Source organism: Osmia bicornis, chromosome 5, assembly GCF_907164935.1.
Source record: "Osmia bicornis bicornis chromosome 5, iOsmBic2.1, whole genome shotgun sequence".
Taxonomy (NCBI): domain Eukaryota; kingdom Metazoa; phylum Arthropoda; class Insecta; order Hymenoptera; family Megachilidae; genus Osmia; species Osmia bicornis.
The window spans coordinates 2,696,550-2,718,628 of record NC_060220.1 but is presented as its reverse complement, the minus strand read 5'-3'; the positions used below and the strand labels follow the sequence as shown (position 1 = coordinate 2,718,628).

Here is a 22,079-nt window from a genome sequence, read left to right as displayed (position 1 = left end):
TTTAAAGCCCTGGAATGAATTGTGAAGCAAACGATTAAGAGAACCACTGGCGAGAGGTAGGCATCAGTGGGTGGTCTGTGCATAAGCTTGCAGAGGTGCACATCATCAAGAGTGTTCGATGCTCGTTCTCGAGCCGGTAATCGACATTCTACTGGTCACAGGTAGTCGATTCACCCACCGACCAAGTAGAATGGCTTGTGCGTATGGCAGAGTACTCTATCGGGGGAGGGGGGAGATGTTGCTCCCTGTTCGCGAATCAAGCTCACATTTCGTCGTGGTCGTCGCTGTCATTCGTGTCAGTCGGTCGACTATGTGATATCTGCAAGGAAGTTGAACACTGGACTCGATACAATCAGCTTTGTAGAGTTAGTTCGGTGGTGCGCAGGTTGGCCGAAACGGAACCACCACTGGGGGAAAGAGAAAAGAAGAGCAAAGGTAGTCGCGCGTCTCTTCAGGTACGTAACCAGAGGATTGCCTTCGAGTTACACCGAGACGTGTCTCCTTTGAATTTCTGGATTCTCTACAGCTTGGAATCTTAGGATTTATTATTAATCCTTGCTCCTTTTATATGCTGGGCTTGGAATAAAATGTGTTAGTATACGACGATAAGTCCTTGAAATTTTTAGGAAGAACGTTTGGTTATATTTATTCGACTCTTCTCTTCGAGCACTGCTGCACACTATGGCGGCTAAGTTTCTTTACGTAGGATTCCTTTGTAGGCTTCGATAATACACATACGTAACCGGTTGCATCGTACAATTGTATCGTACGGTCGTGTACAACGATGCATTCTGTAGGGAAAGGGAGCTGCTACCTAGGGTCACACAGTCTCCTACCATTCGTCTCCCACGAATGGTGGGGGACCGCCTTTCTCTGTGCCACCCCTTATCAATGAAAGGCATCATTGCACGCGATTGTACAGCTGGCTCCATCGCATCTTTCGCGAAGCTATTTTAATTGTTAAAGCGAAAAATAGATTCGAAGGCAAGGGGTGCTTAATTTTATAAAAAAGTAACAGGCTTTCTCATTCGTTTGGTTTAATCAGTTAAATCGGTTGCGTCAGACTGGTCGATGATTGGAAATACATTCTTGCCACGTTGAAAATTTCGCGAGCTTGCACGTTGATGTAATATTATTACTATCTTGAAGCGTTGCAAAAAAAGAGTAACCTTTCACGGTTTACCTTCTCTTTTGTATCGAAACTGGCCGGGTTTACCTGGAAAAAGATATTTGTAAAAGAATCGAGAAAAAAAGTCTGATAATCAGTGATCCATGATAGGAGTTCACGGGTAGTTTAAATATATGGCAAGCACCAGGTGAGAAGATCAGTATCGCTGCTTTATCAAGACGATGTTGAAGTTGCTCTTTCAGAGAAAGAAACATTTATCATACGTAAAATTCAGAGATAGATATGGAAGGAAAGAAATAGGGGTTGTTGAACAGCGACAGGTGGGAATAAGGGTGTTCGCACATCGTTCGATCGATGATAGCCTTAGCCATTTGTTTAGTTCGCAGCGGAAGCGTGCACGATCAACCGATTAACCCTGACCCAGCCAGCTCGTCGTTATATTTTTGTCACCATATGTATCCCTTATTTCATTATTTTTGTATCGCCCACGTTTCTTGACATTTTTATCGCTATCTTATCTTTTTACGCCAACTTCTACTACGAGTATAACTCGAAATTATTCTTTCAAGATATGTCGTGATTTAATTGCGAGTGAAAAAAAAAAGCAAAAGTAAGAAGTAACAGAGTAACGGTGGAATATGCACGCATGAAGTATCGATTTCAAACGTTTATGCATTCACCCTCAGACGAAGGTAAATCTTTGCCGAGCTAACGTATAATTTAAAGTTTAAATTAACAGCAAAATTATACTTTTCTCGCTCATTTCCACGTAAGTAATTATGTTTGACGGCCTCTCAAGGCCCCCCTGAGTCAGCTGTTAAGATCTCGCTTGTCGGAAGAACCAGAAATTTCGAGAAACAACTTGTTACAATGTCTAAGAAAATGTTTACCGGATGAATCGCGCTTGTCCTCGATCGTGGATCACGAGAACGCGTCACATGACACGAATTAAACGGCATTGGCGACAAAGGATTAACGACGGAGATAGCTTGGTCACGGTAATTGAGGGTGGAAAAAGCGGGAAAGACGCATCACGTGGTGGATGTTTCACGCGGACGTTAATATACGCGTTCATTCGGTTTAATAACGGTGCTGATCACGCCCATGTCGGGCAGAGCTAATTGGACCAATTAACCCTTTCGTTGTGGCGGAGATCAGCCATAAGAATATATTTCAATAACAACAAATTATACCAATTAAATATTTCATTTTAATTCTATCGTGTCTAAGGGTTTAGTTACCGAACGTAAAAATTTTTATATTCCAAATGATTGGTTCTTCGATTTAGCTAATACATATCCAATTTCTGATTGGATTTCGCAAGAGGATTCGAGCGAATAAATCGTCGAAACAAAACGATTTCCAAGCTGACTGGAGAGAAAGGAGCACACTCCGGTTTCTCCTCTAGCGTGTGTCTTTTGTAGCACAAGGTTATGCAAGCAGGGAGACCCCGAGGTTTTCGTCCTGATTTTATAAATCTTCGATATCTCTGCCTACGTCCTTTCTTCTTCGCCACACGTGCTCTTCGACGCTTCGGACGATATTTTCATTCTTTCTTATTCTCCTTCTCTTCCCTGTATGTATGTAGATCCACGTAAAAAGAGAAACGAATTTCTGGACACTCGGTTCCAGTCACGCTGAAATTTTCCATAGAAAGTACCATCGCGAGATAGGGCCCCCCCATAAGACCGGTAACGTTTACTTGAATATTAATCGATGTACAAGCTTTAATGTTAATTTTATAAATTTTATTTGAGGTACTTTTATGCGAAGGGGCCCTTTTTCGGAGCTCGCCTCGGACCCCCGAAATCTTAGGGTCGGTCCTGTCAAAATGTGTTCTCTTTCATTTTTCTTATAATAGAGTTACATGCAAGATGAACGATACACGATTATCTTTGATCGCTGATTAGGTATCCATCACGAATTTGTTTGCGAAACCAATGGCAACGGAAGGGTTAATTCATTATAAAGATAGATTTGCGTGTAACCAGTGTAACGATTATAGGGAGCAAAAAAGTAATCCTTCGAAATAATGCACGAAAGGAAAGGCATTCGTGATGGTAATGCCAGGTGAAATGATGTCGTGTATATGCTAAACATGACGAGGAGCTTAATTTCCATTCGAGTACAGAAGGGTGCTATTATATAGGGTGGCGCTAACCGCGAAATACATTCGTTTGATTCGCATATCTTACGTGTTCTGAACAATTTTAATGTTTTTTTTTTTTTAATTTTTATATTTCTTAGCATTTTTATATGTTTTACCGTACCTACTAACGAGTGAACTGAATCAAAGAAGGTTTGCAAGTGGTTTTACAAATGGCACCCTATGAAATGTACCGATAGCTGAATATACACACGCGTGGAATAGTAACGTAGTATTCCTAAATGATTCACGGCATGTATAATACAGTACGAATATGACCCAGTAAAAGGCTAATGAATAAATAAGTGCGTATCAAGTAGCGACTGACAGGTTTTATGGTTCAACCTCCCTTTGAAATATGCAAACGTCTCAGAACAAACTCTTCGAATGCTTCGATACTCTTTCTTTTGCAAATTTTCGAGCAGTTTAATCGTGGTAGAATAGTGAATCGTTTCTATCCTCGTTTGAAGTGAATAATTTTTAGAAATCTTGAGCTAATAGTTCGAAATGTACAAAACACCTTGTACCAACAATGGATTATTGAATATGGAATAAATTGAAGGTAATTGCCTTGAAACATCGATTTTAGTGACAACATGTTTACTATTACATACTCATCTCAACTTAGAATTAAAAAGAAAAATAGCAGAAGACAATGCAAAAGAGAACAATTCAAAAAACGTTTCTTAGTTGTTTCAAGGGTATCGAGTTGGAAGTGTGATAACAATGATCGATGAGAAACAGTCGGAGGAACCTCCAATGAGAACCTTATCAAACCGTAACGCACAAGGAGCTATATTCGAACTATTGATATCGTGACAATGGAGTGAGTAGGGAAAAGAAACAAAACGAAGGCAATTTGACGTAACTTAAACAGATGGTATAATGACAAAAGGTGTTGTCGTTACGTCACCTACCGAATACCTATTTCTCAGGTGACAGTCATTCCTAAACTCGCGTTCCTTGTGAAATGAGCCTGGGTAGTTTGTTTTTCGGAACCAGTTTTAACTCGCGTGTTAACACTCCGATGGCTACATATTTCCTGGAAATCGTACATCCAATAGCACCTTTCTGATAGGACTATGTTTGAGAGTTTCATTTGAGGTACGCTGCGAGATTATTATAATATTTCATGTAATTACTGTCATTTCTAAATACACTTCTCCGTGCAGGTTCTTCGCACAGTTGAATTACTCGAATATAATTTTACTTTTCATTGGCTTCTCTCTGAATGCCTCGGTCAGATATCGTGAATGGACTCGAATGATTCATTTTCCAGGCTACACGATCGTTGGCAAGCGAAAATTTTACGATTCTACGGTCGATTACGTTATCGTAACCCTTTCTCTCGAAAGGCTGTGCTATTAGGCTTCGTTCACACTACGAATTTCATTGTAAAATCAAACCCTCGATTTATTACTTTGATTTAAAGGCGACTGGCGTTCGATCGGTGTAACTTCAAATTAGACAATCGACAAGAAAAAATGCTCTCTAAAGCTGCTGTTTCCCATTCACTACATTTCCAAGCCTTTATTGCCCTGTGGCGAGATTTATCTGTTCTAGAGTAATAAATTGTACAAATTAGAATACCCGTAGAAGAAGAATAGTAGAATCGAATCTTCATTAGGGAGTGTTTGTAGGTAAGCCAGTATTTTATCGTCCCCGTGTTCGAAATAAATTTAAATTGATTTAGAGAACAAACAGGAAGAAAAATGTTGCTCTTTGATTCTTCGGTGGATACATACTTTAATAAATGTCTTGAGTCCAAGGGTGGTGCAAAGAATCGAATAGACGACAGAAAATCGCAAGGTATTTCATTACGTCATTCTATTTGATCCGAACAGGTAATTAGAGATGAGTGAGAAGACCAGCCATGATAATCCTCGTGTTTCAACTATACGATACCTCAAGTGTTCGTAGAAGTATTCGATTAAAATTCTTTACCTGTTTAATTATTCTTCGTAACTGTGCTTGCACTTTCTAAGGAGAAAGGACCACCTATAGTCAGACACGAATCTATCAGTAGGAAAAAGGAAATTGTATTTATCTAATCGCAAAGTAATTACTACAGAAAATTAATAGATATTCTTTTTCGCGGAAGTAATAATTTGAAAAAGAAGCATCGAAAACGTCGAGAAATACGTGACTGCGAACAATCGACGGTAGTCGTGTGTCAGTTTATTTCGTTATTTATGCCCGGAACGTTATGGCATGGCTTTTTATCAACTTCTATTAGAATGAGTCCCAGTTGGATGGAAGTCGCGTTGTTAGTAACATTGGTAGCTACGAATGAAGTCAGTCGGTCGGTCACTGTCGTCGAGTCGCCTCTCTTTCTCGACGTATCGTTCTTCGAAAGATCTTCCTTAGTTTGCGAACAAGTGTTCCCAAGAATAGTTCGCGATCCTTATCTTGGTGGCCGTGACGTTAACCTCCGTCGTTTCATTTAAAAGTCTGCATTTCTTCTGCTTATTCCTTTAACCCTTTAAATGTTCCTTTTTTTTTCTAACGTAAGACGTTAGATAATTGTTGCCTTGCTCTACTATGCGACTGTTATTATCTAAGGCGTGGTTTAGCTGCCCGTGGGCAATAAAATAACTGCCCTAGGGCCATCGAGTTGTCAACTTAGATTTATAGTCTATAAATTAAAAAACAAAAAAAGGAAGAGAAATTAGCATGAAGGTAAATGAGAAAAATGATTGTTGTACAGCTAGCAGAACGGAGCTGCCATCTCAGCGACTCCTCCACATGTGGACATCGCCGTCCCGACTCAGGATCGGCCGGGCACCCAGGAAAAAGACGACACCTTAAAGCAGATAGCTGCTCCTCCTGCAGCTACCGCGACTGGTGAACAATGGAGAACACCAGGAGGAAGCTGTCCTTCCTTGGCTTTGGTAAAAGGGTATCGGTAAGTCTGCTCGATATTTTTTTTTAAGCATGCAGATTTACAAAATCTGTAAAGTAGATTTTATTACAAATTGCTACATTTTTTATATCGAAATCGTGTATGGGATAGGAAAATTTATTCAACGAATACACGCATTTTCTTTCTTCGAGTTTCTCAGACATCGTCGATGCACGAACGTTCTTATGGCAAGTGTTTATTGGAAGTTAAATTAATCGATTGGTGGCCGTGTTGATCGTTGACATCAATGAATTAAAATACACGGCCGGTTGATCGAGCGGGATTTAATTACGAGGACAAGTTTAGAGTTCTAGAAAAAACCTCCTACCTCACGATTTCATCACTTAACATCGTTTGGTTCCTTCGATTTCATTGAAATAAACTGAAATTCGATGACGTCAAAGTGTCACGCCCGATTAGCTTCTTTTTTACGTAATATTCGCTTGCTTTTCGTGTTACCATTTATCGCGCTATTTATCGTAGAATTCGGTGGATGCCGATCGTTTGTCAAACCTGTTAGGTTCGTTGCGATATTTTATTTGATGACATTGCTTCAAATCGCTGTATACAAAGAGGTCTAATTTTAGAAATTTCAGTGTCATATTGAAAGCAGCTGATAAACTCGAATACGATGATTAAAAGCACGTGGTTAGGAAGGACAATCGGCTGAAAGATGTCTGAGCGACAATGATCGAGCATTCACGTGTGACTCGTTTAATTAATTCCCCACGCACAATGACCGCGTAGGATCGCGAGAAGCTGATTGCGAGCTGTGCTGTTGGTAATGTGAAACCACAAAGCGATTACAACTGGCAAATGTTTTCTCACATTTCATTTGGATTTTGTTTGTTCACCACAATCGTTTGTTGACTCGGACGTTTCTACTATGTATTTACTCGAATAAGGACGAATATTACCTTCTTTCACCAGTAATGTAACTTTAACTGTAACGATGCTTAACGGTAGAATGATCGCCTTATTTTCAAGGAAGAAAAGTCTTTCGAGTTAACATATTATGCTACACTAGAGTTATCAGTCTGTGTATCTTGTTAGGTGTTGCTCGTTGCTCTACGTTTCATGTTAAATGGTTTATTGACCTACGACCGTCGGCAATCAAACCAATCCTAAGCTTGTCCCGCTTTTCGAATCCATGTTAGAGTTAAGCGTACCGCACCCTGGTTGGAATGATAATCCCTGCTACCCTCGCGTGTTTTGCTTTTACAAAAATCAACGATACAATTCGGTAGGGAATAAGCGTCGTTTCGTGTCGATAAGTGTTTGAAATTGCAGGAAATTGGAAGAGAATTGCTTGAATTACTGGCGAACGAACTTACCGTCCTTGCTCTTTTATGTCAAATTGCTTGCAAAATACTTCCATATTTCTCAATTTCTCTTATTAACATTTCTTCGTGTTCTCATGGGTCGTAAATGATATTCGTTATTAATCTTTGACCTGATATCGTGCTTTTCTTTCGAAGAAAGAAAGTCACGCTGAAAGTTTTGAGATACGCGGCGTGTAATAGTTATTGGATATAATGGCGCCATCTGTCGAATATTTTGAGTATAAATAAAATGTTGGCTTTGGTTTTTCAAACTTGTAGCATCACCCAGGTAATGAGCGGAGCTTTGACACTGGCCGTGAGATTTGAAACGTTAGCTATAATTTTACGCGATGTACTACCTTTCTGTTTCAAAGTATCGGGGCTGTTTCTGTTTGAATATTCGAGGAAGGTGCTTTGCATTCGCCTTGTTGTAAAGCGAGCCGCTAAAAGATGATCCATTGTCGCCTCTGTTTACGTGTTGACACACGACGCGTTGACTTTGGAATTTCTGGCAGAATTCCATCGAACGACAATCGATACTTGCGAACCTGTGAGACTCGTGCCAGCAGGCGTTTGACACTCGATAACACCGATTCGAACCGTATCGATCGTTCCTTCAATTATTAACAATCGAATTAACAGTAAGTTTTCAGTGACTGATGAAAATTTCAATTGTTCAGAATGATTTGTTAACGAAAGCAGCTCTCTATTGGATTGGCAATGATTGAAAATAGATATGCCATCGAAAGGGATTAACGTGAAAGAGAATGAAACGATGCCTATCTCTTTTTTTTTTTACGATTCCCTCGAATCGCCGTAATAACTTCGGAAGTCGTTTTCGATGGAAGCTCAGAATTGGATCGAGAGTTGATTATAGCCTCGCAGAGAACTTTCATTACCTGGATCGTGTTAGGTCATCTGGATTTTTTCGTTTCAAAAAAGAACGATGGGATGCACCGGGTGCATCGGTGGTTTGTAACGTGTTAAATCGAGCCGCTCGCACATTGCTGGACAATGCATCGATGCCGTGGAACACTTACGCAAGGCCGGAAGCCTTAAATTCGATTACAAGAGACCGGTGTCAATCGTGGCCAGCAGTATCATAAAAGTTGATTACGCGACAACATTCCTCGAAAAAGAAGGTGGGGCTAGCCACTTTATGGGAGTATGCTGCTGTGTATCAGTGTGCCGGAGGAGGATTCATTCCATGATAACAAAGCCTGCATCCGCGAAGGTGATTATTCTTTTCTCTTCGCTTGTCTTCCTAGTTTATTTTATCCCTTTCTTCTTTCCTCCTCCATACTTCTCGGTTCTGAACGGCTAAGCGATTTACCGAACCTCCATGTTTAACTCGTTCGATGCGAAAGTAATGTCATAAAACGACCATAGAAGTGAGCAATTCTTTTTTTTTCTATTAGTTACAATGTATAAATTTTGAAAAATTTGGTAGTATTTTATTTTTGAGTAGACGTCGTGTCAGTGATTTATGTAATTTTCAAATACCACCGCAAAAGAGGGATGAATCTTAATATACCCCTTTGATCCGGTTCATCTGCTTAAAAATAGAAGAACGCCCGTGCCTTTCTTCGGGCAAGAAATAACAAAACACAGCATCGATTTTCATCCAGCTTTTCATTGCGGGGATGGACGAGACGGGGGAAGGGGGTGGCAGGGTTAGCAGAGGGGTTCTCTGTGGTTCAGGTTCAAGGTCGTGGCAGCAGGAAGCGAGGCACATATACGTGTAAACGTATACATTGCCGTTCTACAAACCCGGTCGATGGTGCAAAAGCTCTCTCTTCATCCCTCTTATTGGTCTTCCTCTTCCGTTCTACAACGATGATGGTGCAGCGCCACCTCGATTGCTTACCACCCCTTTCGCGGCACCTACTCTCCTCTCTTTCTCTCTCTCTCCCTCCGTTGCTTATTCTAGGATCAAGGGATGAAAAGAGATTTCAGTTTCCTCTTTAACAATTTGTCACATTAAGTATGAATTTTCAAAAGAATTTAATATGCGTTTGATAAGGGTTGATAAGGGATTTTAATTCTCGTTGTCCTTTATATATTTTTTTCCAAGACAGCCAATACTTGTTTCAATATCGTGTAAGTGGTTAAAATCCCGCTTGTTATAGTATGTACTTTGAATTTTGCTACGGCTTCGTCGCACCTTAAGCTACTACATTAAAAAGGGATAACAAGAGGTGTTCATGTTCAAGTGCATCGATAGCTTACCGAAGAAGAAATTAATGAAATTATGCTTTACAGACACGAAAGAAATAAATATAATTTATGGATGGAAATGAAAGAATGATTTATTTATGAAATAAATATTTCCGTAAGTTAATTCTCAGCATCAAGGACGCGAGATACGCTACGCGATTTAAATTCAAATACCTTTTGATTTATTATTCAATCGTTTCCGTGATCGTCGATATTATTGTCATTCGATAACGTCCGAAAATAAAGTTAACCTTTTGGGCGGAGCTTCGATAAGTTATAATTCATATCGTGATGCCTATCGATTTCATAATTCATCAGCCAACAGCTGTACGCGCTCGATGCGATCGATTAATAATGCATCCGGTGATTTTGATTAAACCATTCCGAATACTTGTTACCAGTTTCGTCATTGGTGGTCGATTGAGAATAGCTATTTCTTAGCCTCCTCGGTGAAAGCCCCGCGACACCTTCTTTTTTTATCTCTTCATCCCCCTCGCGACTTTCGCCTTCTCGTCTACTTCCATCCGTAGAGCGCCCTAGAGAGCCCCTACCACGAACCAAGATTTCACGGCCGACTGACACTTGTTGCATCCACATCATCGACCAACGGACAGCTATTCTTTGATACAGAATTTGTTATTTCGGGAACTGCCGGGAGTTAACTATATATATATTTTTTTTACCCCACTGCGAAACGTCAGATTGTGGCGTGAATTGATCTTCGTTCATTTGCATTGTCATAATATCATTTATAAAAAGAGAAATTTGAAATACTTTGCACGTGTAAGAGAATAAAAAATGGTAGGATTTCTACGCTCTGTCAAGTGTATACATTCCCGTGACGTTATTTATCATACTGACGTACTCATTCTCGCTTCTATTTTGCGATGTAAGGTTGGGTCGATGGAACAGTGACCGTATAAAAAGATCTAAGATTAGTTTATTGGCTTGGAAATCCAAGTACGCGTAACACAATGTGTATTGTTAATCGATCGAACGTAGCTTCGCTTATGTTCCCAGACTCGCGAGGGTTTGTATGGTCCGGTTGATTCGAATGAAGATATTACCTGTGACCACCACCAGATGGACATCCGCAGTACCTATATTTATTTTCTCGCAAGTCCTCACCCAGTAACCCATTTCTATACGCAGGGTGTACCCTGTGTCTAACTATAGGACATGGACCATTTTTAGTTACCCTTGTCGATGAGTGCGCCAGACAGACCAACACGTAATACTCTTCCTTCCTCCCTTCTTTTTCTCCATACCTCTTCCGTAACGCAACCTCCATTAAGATGATTTGATTGGATGAACAGAGTTCTCGATATATACTCCCTTTCCTACCTCATCGTACGCATAACATGATCTACTTTACAGCAATGGGTAAAATTGTATGTAGTTGTACCGTTATGCGGCTGACAATGAGAAATACTCGTCGGTTCCCTATTGACCTATTTATAAACTTTTTATTAAACTCCGCGTGTAACTGTAAAATATTCCGAGATTTCCAATGCGTCGATGTTGTCAGGTTAATGGGTTAGAAAAATTCCAGCAGGAACTGATTATCCCGGTTGAATCAGAAGATCAGCTAGTTGAAAGAGGGTAACCTTTCGAAGGATCCGTCTGTTGGCGACGTATGGGGTTGATATCGACCGGTTGAAGCTTCGCTTCACCCTCCAACCCCTACGTCAGAGCCACCCCTTCCACTAGGGATCTCTACCTCTCTGTCCGTCGAGCGGTGGCAGCGCAACCCTCTCCATCAGTTTGGGTTTTCGAGCAGCTAGCACGAGCCAACCGACCGGTCCGGGTTGTCACTTCGGCCCGGGATGCCATGCCCGAGGCCGCCGCAAATTCCTCCGGGAAGTCGTTCCTTCAACGGGCGTCGGGCAAGGTTCTACGCTGGTTACGTCGTTCCTTACGAACGAATCACCAGGTGACACAGTGTCTCTTCTACTTTGTTGCTATAAACTAGTTCTCCACTGGTGTTAATCATCCTTAGTTTAATTCGGTATTCTATGCTGTTTGGATACATGAATTTTATAAGCTCTAAATTGGTGTAATTGCTTCTTTTGAATTTGGCAAATTTTATATGATAAATATAGATTATGCCTTGGTACAGGTGATCCTTTTGGAACCTTTGAAGTTCGCGCATTAGGTACATGGTTCTTCCTTGAGAAATCCTGTGCTGGTGTGCTGATTATTTGGATTCTTAAGATTTATTGAATAAATAGAGATTCTATGTTGGTACACTGGTTCTTTCGAATTCGTGGAATTTATAGAATAAAATAGACAGGTTCTATATTGGTGTAATTGATTCTTTCGAGCTGTTGGAATTTGCGCGTTTATTCTTCTGAAGCAATCAAAGAGGGTGTTCGATAAATTGGTGTGTGTGTGTTTCTTGATACCGTGATTTGATTGTTTGAGCTTCTATTTGCTTTGATTGTGTGATCGACGTTTAACGTCTCAAATTTAATACAATTAAACAATTGACGAGCATTTTGAATTAAAGTTGAAAATTTTTGAAATTCTTCGAAAACTCTGAAAAGCTTAATGGCATTAATTCCTTTGCTCGTGTGTTGTGTAATAATTATAAATCGATTGTTAAAGCTTGGGTAAGAATTTATTTGCTATTTATTTGGAACTTCTCTTGGAAAGTCTGTCTCCTATTGTGGCTTCACACTAATTCAATATCATGTCGTACATATACGTTTCCAACGAAATGATCAAGGAAAGTAATACCGAAAGTGAAACAGTTTATCTTGGATCAATGTATACTAGAAACTATATTCAAAACACTTGGAAGTAATTAGAAATCTATCACTCCCTATTGGAACGTACGATGATTGTACTTATGGCATACACGTGATTCAGTATCTTCGAAGAAGCATTCAAGCTTGTATTTACCTCAGAAATTTCTATTTTTACCCTTGATAGCGAACAGACAGGCGATAAGTTCAGGAAATTTCAAATATCATTGTAATTAGTTTCTAACAGGAAAAACTAAAAGATACCGGATCAAAAATGAAAGTCATGTAATGATAACTTTATTATAAATAGGAAAAAAATATGAAACATTAATGATTACTTTACAATCCATTTGTGACCACGTTGACGGAATTAGTTACTCGTTAATGCACCTTCACGCGCGTTTTAACTTCCATTATCGTAAAAGGGTTCGAGCATATAGCAAACGAATAGAAGACGGGACGCGAAGTGAAATGTAAATGAAGTGCACTAGTTAATGAAAGGGAATTTACTTGCTGGCATTTCAATAACTTCGCTCTCCTTTCTCAGAATATACGTATGTTACGAAGAAACGATTTTACGAAAGCGTGGGAGGATTTTAATCTTCATTTTTATTCAATTTCCGTTTCGAATTGCTATCCAACCCCCGGATAAAGGGGATGATTGATTAAAAAGAAGTAAAAAATTGAGAAGATTGAAATGTAGTTAAAATGTGTTACTTGTGTGTTGTAATTAGGTCGACGGTCATGGCGCGGAAACGGGACCGGAACTCGACGAGGAGATGGAGAAGGTATTCGCGATGGACACCGGAGAAAAATTCGACGTAGCCCGACTTGGCTCGCCTTCCGAATCGGCTGGATCCGATCGAGATCGAGATCGAGGACCACCACCACGTTATGGAGATCGCGACTTCAATCGTACGTCCAACAAATCATTTTTTTGCCTCGTTTCGCGTTTCCTCTGTCAGAGACTCATTTGCATTTCGTTTCGTGCTAAGACTTTGCTAACAGGCTACATCATTTCTGGATAATTTACGACGATAATAATTCATTGCTCCGAACATAGAAAATTGTAAATCAACGTAAATCAGTTTTCCTTCTACATTATTACGAGATTATTTATTTCTTTTATATAATACTGCAGTATTAACCCCGACCACAAAATACGATTTAACAGTTTTAATAGTCTGTCATTGCTCTATGCTTTGTGTATTTCAGAGCACCGAAAAAGAAGTTACCCTCATCCGCATATGCCCCTGAAAAGCATTCGTTCCAGATCTATGCGACGACACCTATCCTCGTAAGTGTGCCTTCACAAATTCCTAAATCAATTGAAATTCACCAGGTTCGAGTGACGAACGCGAACGGAACAGTTGTAAAAGAAAGCGGATGTTTCGTGACGTTTTACAGGGAAGGGTCCACGACAGCAGAAATCGGACAGGAAGAAGAGAACGGTCAAGTTCAAACGGGAAATGGCGGTGGACAGGAAGGAGACGCTATGGATGCCGCTAGTACGGCACACGACGTGGACGAAGAAACTGCCGAGGAAACGGAAAACGTGGTCGGCAGCGAGGGCGAGGCACCGATCTCAGAAAGGGCTGCTTCCGGTTTCAACGAAAGTCCCACTGTTGGCACTCCACGCGTACAATTCGAGAACATCAAGGAAGAAGAACTGCCCCCCTTTCAAAAAGACGATGTAACGAGCGATGCTGCACCCGGAACCACCCACGAAGAAGATCGCAAGTGTCGAAGGCATCAGAAACACGAGCACAAGTAATTCCTTCTGTTTATTTATTTTTCTACAATATGTTTTTTAACATTTTTCTATCGCATTAATTTCCCAATTTTGCGTTAAATATCCTTCCCCTTCTATTCTTCATGATCCACGTTTCATTTAATGCAATTTGTTAAAAAATGTATTAATAAAATAAAAATAATTGATGTGCGGTGGTTTGAGATGGATTAAATAATTGCACATTGTTTAGCGGAAGAGATTGCGAAGCAGTTCGCAAGTGCTGTCTAATGTCATGGCCTTCGGCCAGAGATTCACGCTGCCTTTGCGGAGCCCATCAAACAGTCTGTGTTATACGAGGCCGCTGTCTTCGCGCTCTTCTAATTAGTTTGATCCCGGTGTGACAAACGCGACGATTGTTTCCATTATTATTTATCAATCATGCCACTGGGTCGTGATTATCGTCAGGATCGGTACACCATGGACGTTGGTCGGCTCAGGCGGTTCGAAAGGTGTTTCCCTTTTCTATTTCTGTTAATACGTTGAATGACATTGTGAATCGCAATTGTTCAGGATACAATCGTTTGATTTCTCAATTTATTCTTTCCACCTGGCGTAAGTAATGGAATAATAATTTTAAATTGCTCTTTCTCTCGGTTATCGAGCTCGGGATACCGGTTTTCGATCACCCTCGGCAGTATTCAACGTGTTAAATCAAGTGTCGACACGTGAAACATTTTGTCACTTGTGCGTATCCAAACGATAGCTGTTGCTGCTTTCGTTTCAACAAATTTCTCTCTTCGACTCTTATTATCACAAAAGATCTTTACGATCATTACGAATATCGTGACTTCTTGGGCTCACCGCGAAATGCTCATCGATCGACTTAGCGCGAGCACACGTGACGCGTTAATTTCATACGAGCACGGCTCGGCCGACTTTATTGCACGACAGAACAGACAAAATAGCTCGACTGAAATTGCAGAAACAGTTCCCTGGCACGTGGTCGAATACCTCGCGTCAAATCGACTCGCTACCGTGTCTGTCTGGGCCACTGTCAAAATCGCTAACCTTCGGAACGATTACGACAAATGTACTCCTAACACAGCCTGTTGCCAACAGTACCGCCACGTGTCAAGAAATATTCAGATTGATAATATAATAGAATATTGCATTTGTTTTGTTCACAGAAGACATCACCACAAGTCGAGGAAGTATTCGTTGCAGGAGGATCCGCAATGGAGAAAGCGATCGGGAGCGGGTCTCCCGGATGGCGCGGGCATGTTGACCAGGAGAGTCAGCGTGCAACCGGAAGAAGCGAGCACTTTGCAGGAGCTGGACATCGACGATCTAGAGTCGCACAGAAGCGACGATCCTCGGGGAATGAGGCGTCACAAGGCGGCTCATTTGACCGTGCAGATCGGTCGAAAAAAGGAGGGTGGCATACCCCATGACACCTTCAAGAAGATGTACGATCACTCGCCTCACGAGGTGTTCGTCCAGCTGGACGAGTTGCACGGTTTAGGCGAGGAACGGGAGTGGAGAGAAACGGCTAGATGGATCAAGTACGAGGAGGATGTCGAGGAGGGTGCGGACAGATGGGGCAGGCCCCACGTCGCCTCCTTGAGCTTCCATTCTTTGTTGAATCTTCGTCGATGTTTGGAGACCGGTGTGGTTCTTCTGGATCTGGAGGAGAAGGATGTGCCTGGTTTGGCGTACAGAGTGGTCGAGCAGATGGTGATCGAGGAGCTGATACTACCGGAGGACAGACCGGTGGTGATGAGGGCTCTTCTTCTTAGGCACAGACACGTCCATGATCACGATCGTGGATTCCGGTTTGGCGGGAAACGGAATTACTCCAGTTACACCAGTCTTCAGGTAAATGTTCGATGTCTGCGAAGAAACTGGCTTCTTCAACGCGATGCTGTAAGATCTGTTTTTTAATCGTGGAATCGGGATTCGGGTTTCTGGATTCTGGAATCGAGAATGAACGTTAGGTGTAGCGGTGATCATTCACCTGATCCTTAGTTTTGGAACGAAGTTTACGATAGATTTGCACAATTAGTTTGCACAACTGGTGAAGATTCCTTATCCCGGTTAGTTATCATTTTGTCAACCTTTACAGATCCACGCTCGATCCCGATTTGTCAGAGTATAAAACAGATCTTACCGTATTTGTGCGAGCTGCTCGATCACAATCGTTGTTAACAGAGAAGTATGCTAAATGAATGTGCTGTTGTCTCGTTCGGTACTGGAGTATCGTACAGTTTTCTATTTCTGTGATGCACTGGTTCCCTGATCAAAGTAAACGCAACCTTACCGAAACGAGATGATTAGAAACGACATTTAAAAAAGAATCGTTTGAATGAGTGTGCTTTGATAAAACTGTAGCAGCTTGAAAATTTGCGTATGAAAGTTGTTGATTGATCGAGTATCATCCTATAGAGAAAGTTTATCGTGTGAAATAATCAATAGAAATCCGTAGAGACGGGAGGCCTGTGACTGACGGTGTGTCCTAATGTTGTTTCCACAGTCCGTCGGTCTGGAGGAAGAAGAAGCTGCGCGGGAAGCCTCTGAGAACCATGTAACCCAACATGTAAATCTCTCGTTTCCCGACTAAAAAATTGCAGAATTTTCAATCTTATCGCTAGTTTACGGCTTTTTCCCTCATCATCGATATCATAACGATCATCATTCGGCATGAACTTACAGGGGAATGAATGTGTTTACCCAATTTTTGATTACTTCCTTCTTTCTATTCCTTTTAATTCAAACACATTATCGAGACATTACATTAACACGTTCACTATCGTACCTTTATTTTATGTGGTCATTTTTTCATTGAACACGTGTGCTAAATTTAAATATTTTCATCATTTTTATCAAAATAGACACCCTATGACTTGCATTGTAGCACAACACCTGTAAGTCCATAGCTTGCAATTTTTATTTTTTTATATTCAGCACTTATAAATTTTATTTAGTAGCCGTTTTAAGCATCCAAAATAGGGTGTAAGCTTGATCGTTATGTCCTAATTAGAAATGCACTTTCGTTCATTGAAATTTTATGCCGTTTAAATCGATATATTTTATTTTTTTACCCTTCTACATTTTTTTCTATATTCTGTCTTGCCATTCATTCGTGTACGTATTTTTGTATCGTTACTGTATTACGTAGACCCGTTTAACGATCCGTTTGATCGTTTTTATTTCTGCTTTATGTGCACCCCACTTGTTGAACTTTTATTTCATACAGTGTACATATATGTATTTCAGCTACGGGTATTTAACTTTTGCTAACCGCAAAGCAGAGGCGGATTTTTTCGTAGAGAGATCATGTTTGATTAACTCTGTAACCCTCTTGAATAAATTAAACGAATAGCCGATTACCTCTAGAATTAACATCAAACATTATCCGAGAAACGCTTTGTCATCCGCCTCTGATTATAAAAAACGGTCTCACGCTTGTCCACGTAGGGACATGTAAATCTTTTAAAACCTCTTTGCCTGCGATCCATACGTATCGCGTACGTGCGTAAATCGATGAATGTTTAAAAAAAAAAAATCGTCTAACATCTGAATATTGCTCCCCTCTAGAACTTGAACGACACAAAACCGAAGATCTTGTCGTCGAATTTAGCCCTGGACACCAATCACACGGTGGTCGACATGAAGGAAGAGCTGACGTTTACGAGCAGCAACGAAGACTTGAAGAGGAGCCATAACGATTACATCCTGAAGAGGATCCCAGCTGGTGCCGAGGCGACTGTCGTGTTGGTCGGTGCTGTTGATTTTCTGGACCAGCCGACGATCGCTTTCGTGAGACTGGCCGAGGGTGCATTCATGCCATCGATCACGGAAGTCACGATACCAGTAAGATTCATGTTCACGTTGCTGGGGCCAAGGAACGCTGATCTAGATTATCACGAAATCGGTAGATCGATCGCCACGCTGATGGCCAATACGTCGTTCCATAAAGTCGCTTACAAAGCTAACGAGAGGCGTGAACTTCTGTCCGCGATCAACGAGTTCTTGGACGACTCGATCGTTTTGCCTCCCGGGGATTGGGAACGACAAGCGTTGCTGCCGTTCAACGAGTTGAAGGCGAAAAGCGAAGCGATCAGGCAACGAAAAGCTAAAGCGCTCGAGGAAAAGAGCAAACCAATTCAAAGCGAGGCCGCTGTTAAGAAGGGTAAGTTTCGTTGTCATAAATGTTAGATTGATGCCCATCGAAGTCTCCGATTTCGAAACGTAATAAATATTCTTTTTTCACAGCTCTTCTTGCCGGCGAAGAAGAGAAGAAACCTCCCGACGATCTTGATCCCTTACGCAGAACCAAACGTCCGTTCGGTGGCCTGATCAACGACATCAAAAGACGTTACCCCCATTATTTGTCCGACCTTACCGACGGCTTGAACTCGTCTTGCCTGGCAGCAGCCATCTTCATGTATTTTGCTGCTCTTTGTACAGCCATCACTTTCGGTGGTCTGATGAGCGACAAGACGCACAACATCATCGGTATATCGGAGACCCTGATTTCTGGATCTTGGACCGGCATAGTAATGGCTCTATTCTCGACTCAACCTCTGGTCATCATCGGTACAACCGGTCCTCTGTTACTGTTCGACGAAAGTTTGTACAACTTCTGTCTGGCCAATGAGCTGGAGTTCTTAACCGTAAGGGTGTACGTGGGTGCGTGGATGGGGATCATAGCCCTGGCCATTGCTTGCGTCGAGGGGTCCGTCTTGGTTAGACTATTCACCCGTTTCACCGAGGAAATCTTCACCGGTTTAATTTCTATCCTCTACATCGTCGAGACTTTTATCAAGCTTTACAATTATTTTGTGAAAAATCCACTTCTCGACGAGTACAGTTTCATTCCTGAAAATAACCTGACATCGTATCAAGAACCACTGAACGTAGCTGAGATGAAGGTCGTTTCTCCCGAAACCGGTGACACGATAGTCATTCCACTAGAAAAACCTGATACTCTGATACCGGCTTATAATGCCGCTGGATTGATGATCAATCAACCGAACACCGCGCTTATGTGCACTATCCTATGTCTCGGCACATTTCTCGGTGCTTACTATCTGCGTATTTTCCGTAATAGTCATTATCTTGGACGAAGCGCCAGGAGAGCTTTCGGTGACTTTGGTGTGCCGATCAGCATCATCGTATTTGTGCTGATAGATTACTTAGCCAAGGTGAAGACGGAAAAGCTGTTGGTTCCAGAAGGCCTGTCACCGACTGTACCTGGTAGAGATTGGATCGTTTCACCCGTTGGAATGGAGAAACCCATTCCTCTGTGGATGGCCATGGCTTGCATCGTGCCAGCATTATTGGTTTACATTCTCGTTTTCATGGAAACTCAGATCTCCGAGTAAGATTTAAATACTTTTTCGTTGTTATGTCGTCTAGGTCATAGTTGTTACGAAATTCAAAGTAATATTTTTCTTTCTTTTACAGGCTAATCATCGACAAGAAAGAGCGAAAACTTCGTAAGGGTAATGGCTACCACATGGATATAGTGGTAGTGTGCTTGATGAACGTTGGCTGTGGTTTAATGGGCGCCCCGTGGTGTTGCGCCGCCTCTGTCAGATCACTGACACACGTGTCGGCGGTGACGGTGATGTCTCGCACTCACGCTCCTGGTGACAAACCGCACATTGTTGAGGTAAAGGAGCAAAGAGTGAGCGCTTTATTGGTCGCTATATTGGTCGGCGTGAGCGTGTTGATGGCGCCACTGTTGCGCCGTGTACCAATGTCCGTCCTATTGGGAGTGTTTCTCTACATGGGTATATCCTCGACAACCGGCGTACAACTGTTCGACCGCGTTAAGCTGTTCTTCATGCCGGTTAAACACCATGGCACCGCCAATTACGTTCGACGCGTGCAAACTTATAAGATGCACATCTTCACCCTCGTACAGATTCTGTGCCTGGCTATACTGTGGATCGTGAAGAGCACCAGGGCGGCCTTGGCGTTTCCGTTCTTCCTCATTCTTATGATACCTCTAAGGGCTCAGATGAGCTACTTTTTTACCGCGGCCGAGCTACGGGCACTCGACAGCAAGGGATCGGAACACGAGAGCACAGAGGACGAGCCAGATTTTTACGAGGAAGCTCCGTTACCTGGTTAGATAGTGCCTTATTCAACCTTTCCTTTATTATACACCACCTGTCCTCTCCTTCCTCCTCCTTCTACCTCTATTGGTTTTCCTTCTCCCCTTTCCACATCCTTTATTCTCCATTGTTTTCAGGTCTGTTCGTGCTTTCTGTCACGTGCACACACACTCCTATCATGTATCGTAGAACGACACTTGAATTACTATAGCGTGAAGAATTTTCTCGGAAAGTCTATTTTCGTGAAAGAGCAAATATCTATACCGATGAGGATTAAGAAAGGGGACGTAGATAAGGGAATAGATAAGCGGGGGAATTTTAATTCCCAGAGCTGGGTTAACTCGTTAAATTCGAAAAATTTATTTTTTACTACAAAATTTGTAAATAATCGATAACGATATCGCGAGATGAAACGGTTGCAAATGCCTTTCTTGTTACGTGTATCTTAGATATGTGTTGGCACTTGACATTAAACTTTATCAAATCTTGTTGATCGTACATGATTATAAAAAAATATCTTAAAATCAATAAAAGGCTCACTTGCAGATAATAAAAGACAGAAAAATTATTAAATGCCTACACGTTATCTAATATATTCGTAATGAATGCTTGAGATTCGTTTCATCTTTCTTTAATTCGGTGGGAAAAAGGTGCCTCAGAGTGCCTCTAAAATAAAAAAATAGAATGGTGATGAACGACACGTTGCTCAGGAAAATTTATCGCGCATAGGCACACGGAACACAAGAGTGCCAAATCAAAAGATGGTAAATTACTTAAATGGTGCTGGTCCGTCTACACGGAGGTAACATAGGCGAATGAAACTAAGTCTTTTATAAAGAAATATCCGAATAGTTCTCATTAACTGTTCTCGTCGATGAATATTATATATCTGTAATTTCTTTGGGACCGTAACTCATTAGCACTGCGTGCAAAAGATTACAATCATTTAGCAATATCCGTTGAGTATGTGCTCTAAAATTACTATATCTAGATGAAGATGGTATTTTATAAACAACTTAAGAAATGAACCTAAATGTTAGGAGAATGTAAAGAAAACAGAAAAAAACAAAGATATAGTTTGTACCGTGTTTCAACTATAAATAGTTGATAGGTCAGATTTATTGTCCTGCCAATTACAAACCAATTCATCTGTCGCTGAAATTTATTTTCATAAATAAAATCTTCTATTAATGGTTCTTTTACAAACTTCTTGGCAATACTTTTACAACATTCAATTGCTATAGATATATTTTCTATATTATATAAGAAAAGCAGTTCATCATCATGCAATAACGTACGTTTTATTTGTTCGTTTATATTACATGAACATTTATTGGTTCGGTAACTTTGAAAATGAAAATTTCAAACGATATTCAGGAAATGAATATTCTTTTTTGATTTTTAATTTAAAAAATACGCGTTTTGTTGCACAACCGCAGCAATTTGTAGAAAAGGTACTATCAAAAACATTTAGAAAAGTACCTGACAACATTATTAAACCCAGAGGAAAACAGCTTCGAGGTTGAAGCATTTAAAGAACTACTTCCGAAAAAGCTTGGGTCGCCTTTAAGTCACGTTTACTATATGCAGTTTTTATTTAACTCAGTCGTGTACTTATTTAAACATAGTATATAAGCGAAATTAAAGTTAATGAAACTAAACTGTGCAGGTGATAAAACTCCTTTAAATACTTACCTTATACTTTATTTTCAATGTAAGAAGTGATCAGTATTGGTAGGTATTTTGCCTCGGTAACTATATT

The 22,079-nt window shown here is 41.0% G+C and overlaps 2 protein-coding genes across 6 annotated transcripts; both read left to right on the top strand.

Moving 5' to 3' along the window:
- Window positions 1–63: 63 nt before the first annotated feature.
- Window positions 64–6,128, top strand: LOC123987778. Its single transcript, XM_046285698.1, has 2 exons — window positions 64–455; window positions 5,983–6,128. Exons 1-2 carry the CDS (start codon window positions 204–206, stop codon window positions 6,121–6,123), a joined length of 393 nt encoding a protein of 130 aa, XP_046141654.1. The 5' UTR covers window positions 64–203; the 3' UTR covers window positions 6,124–6,128.
- Window positions 6,129–11,523: 5,395 nt separating this feature from the next.
- Window positions 11,524–21,978, top strand: LOC114876553 (anion exchange protein 2). 5 transcript variants are annotated; one of them, XM_029188166.2, is made up of 9 exons: window positions 11,524–11,649; window positions 13,198–13,378; window positions 13,679–13,760; window positions 13,871–14,233; window positions 15,386–16,070; window positions 16,726–16,788; window positions 17,790–18,384; window positions 18,468–19,575; window positions 19,662–21,978. In XM_029188166.2, the coding sequence occupies exons 1-9, from the start codon at window positions 11,548–11,550 to the stop codon at window positions 20,332–20,334; spliced, it is 3,852 nt and encodes a 1,283-aa protein (XP_029043999.1). In that variant the 5' UTR covers window positions 11,524–11,547; the 3' UTR covers window positions 20,335–21,978. The 5 variants fall into 5 exon arrangements, with proteins under 5 accessions (XP_029043999.1, XP_029043998.1, XP_029044003.1 ...); XM_029188165.2 differs by having other exon boundaries at window positions 15,383–16,070; XM_029188170.2 differs by lacking the exon at window positions 16,726–16,788 and having other exon boundaries at window positions 11,525–11,649; window positions 15,383–16,070.
- Window positions 21,979–22,079: the final 101 nt, after the last annotated feature.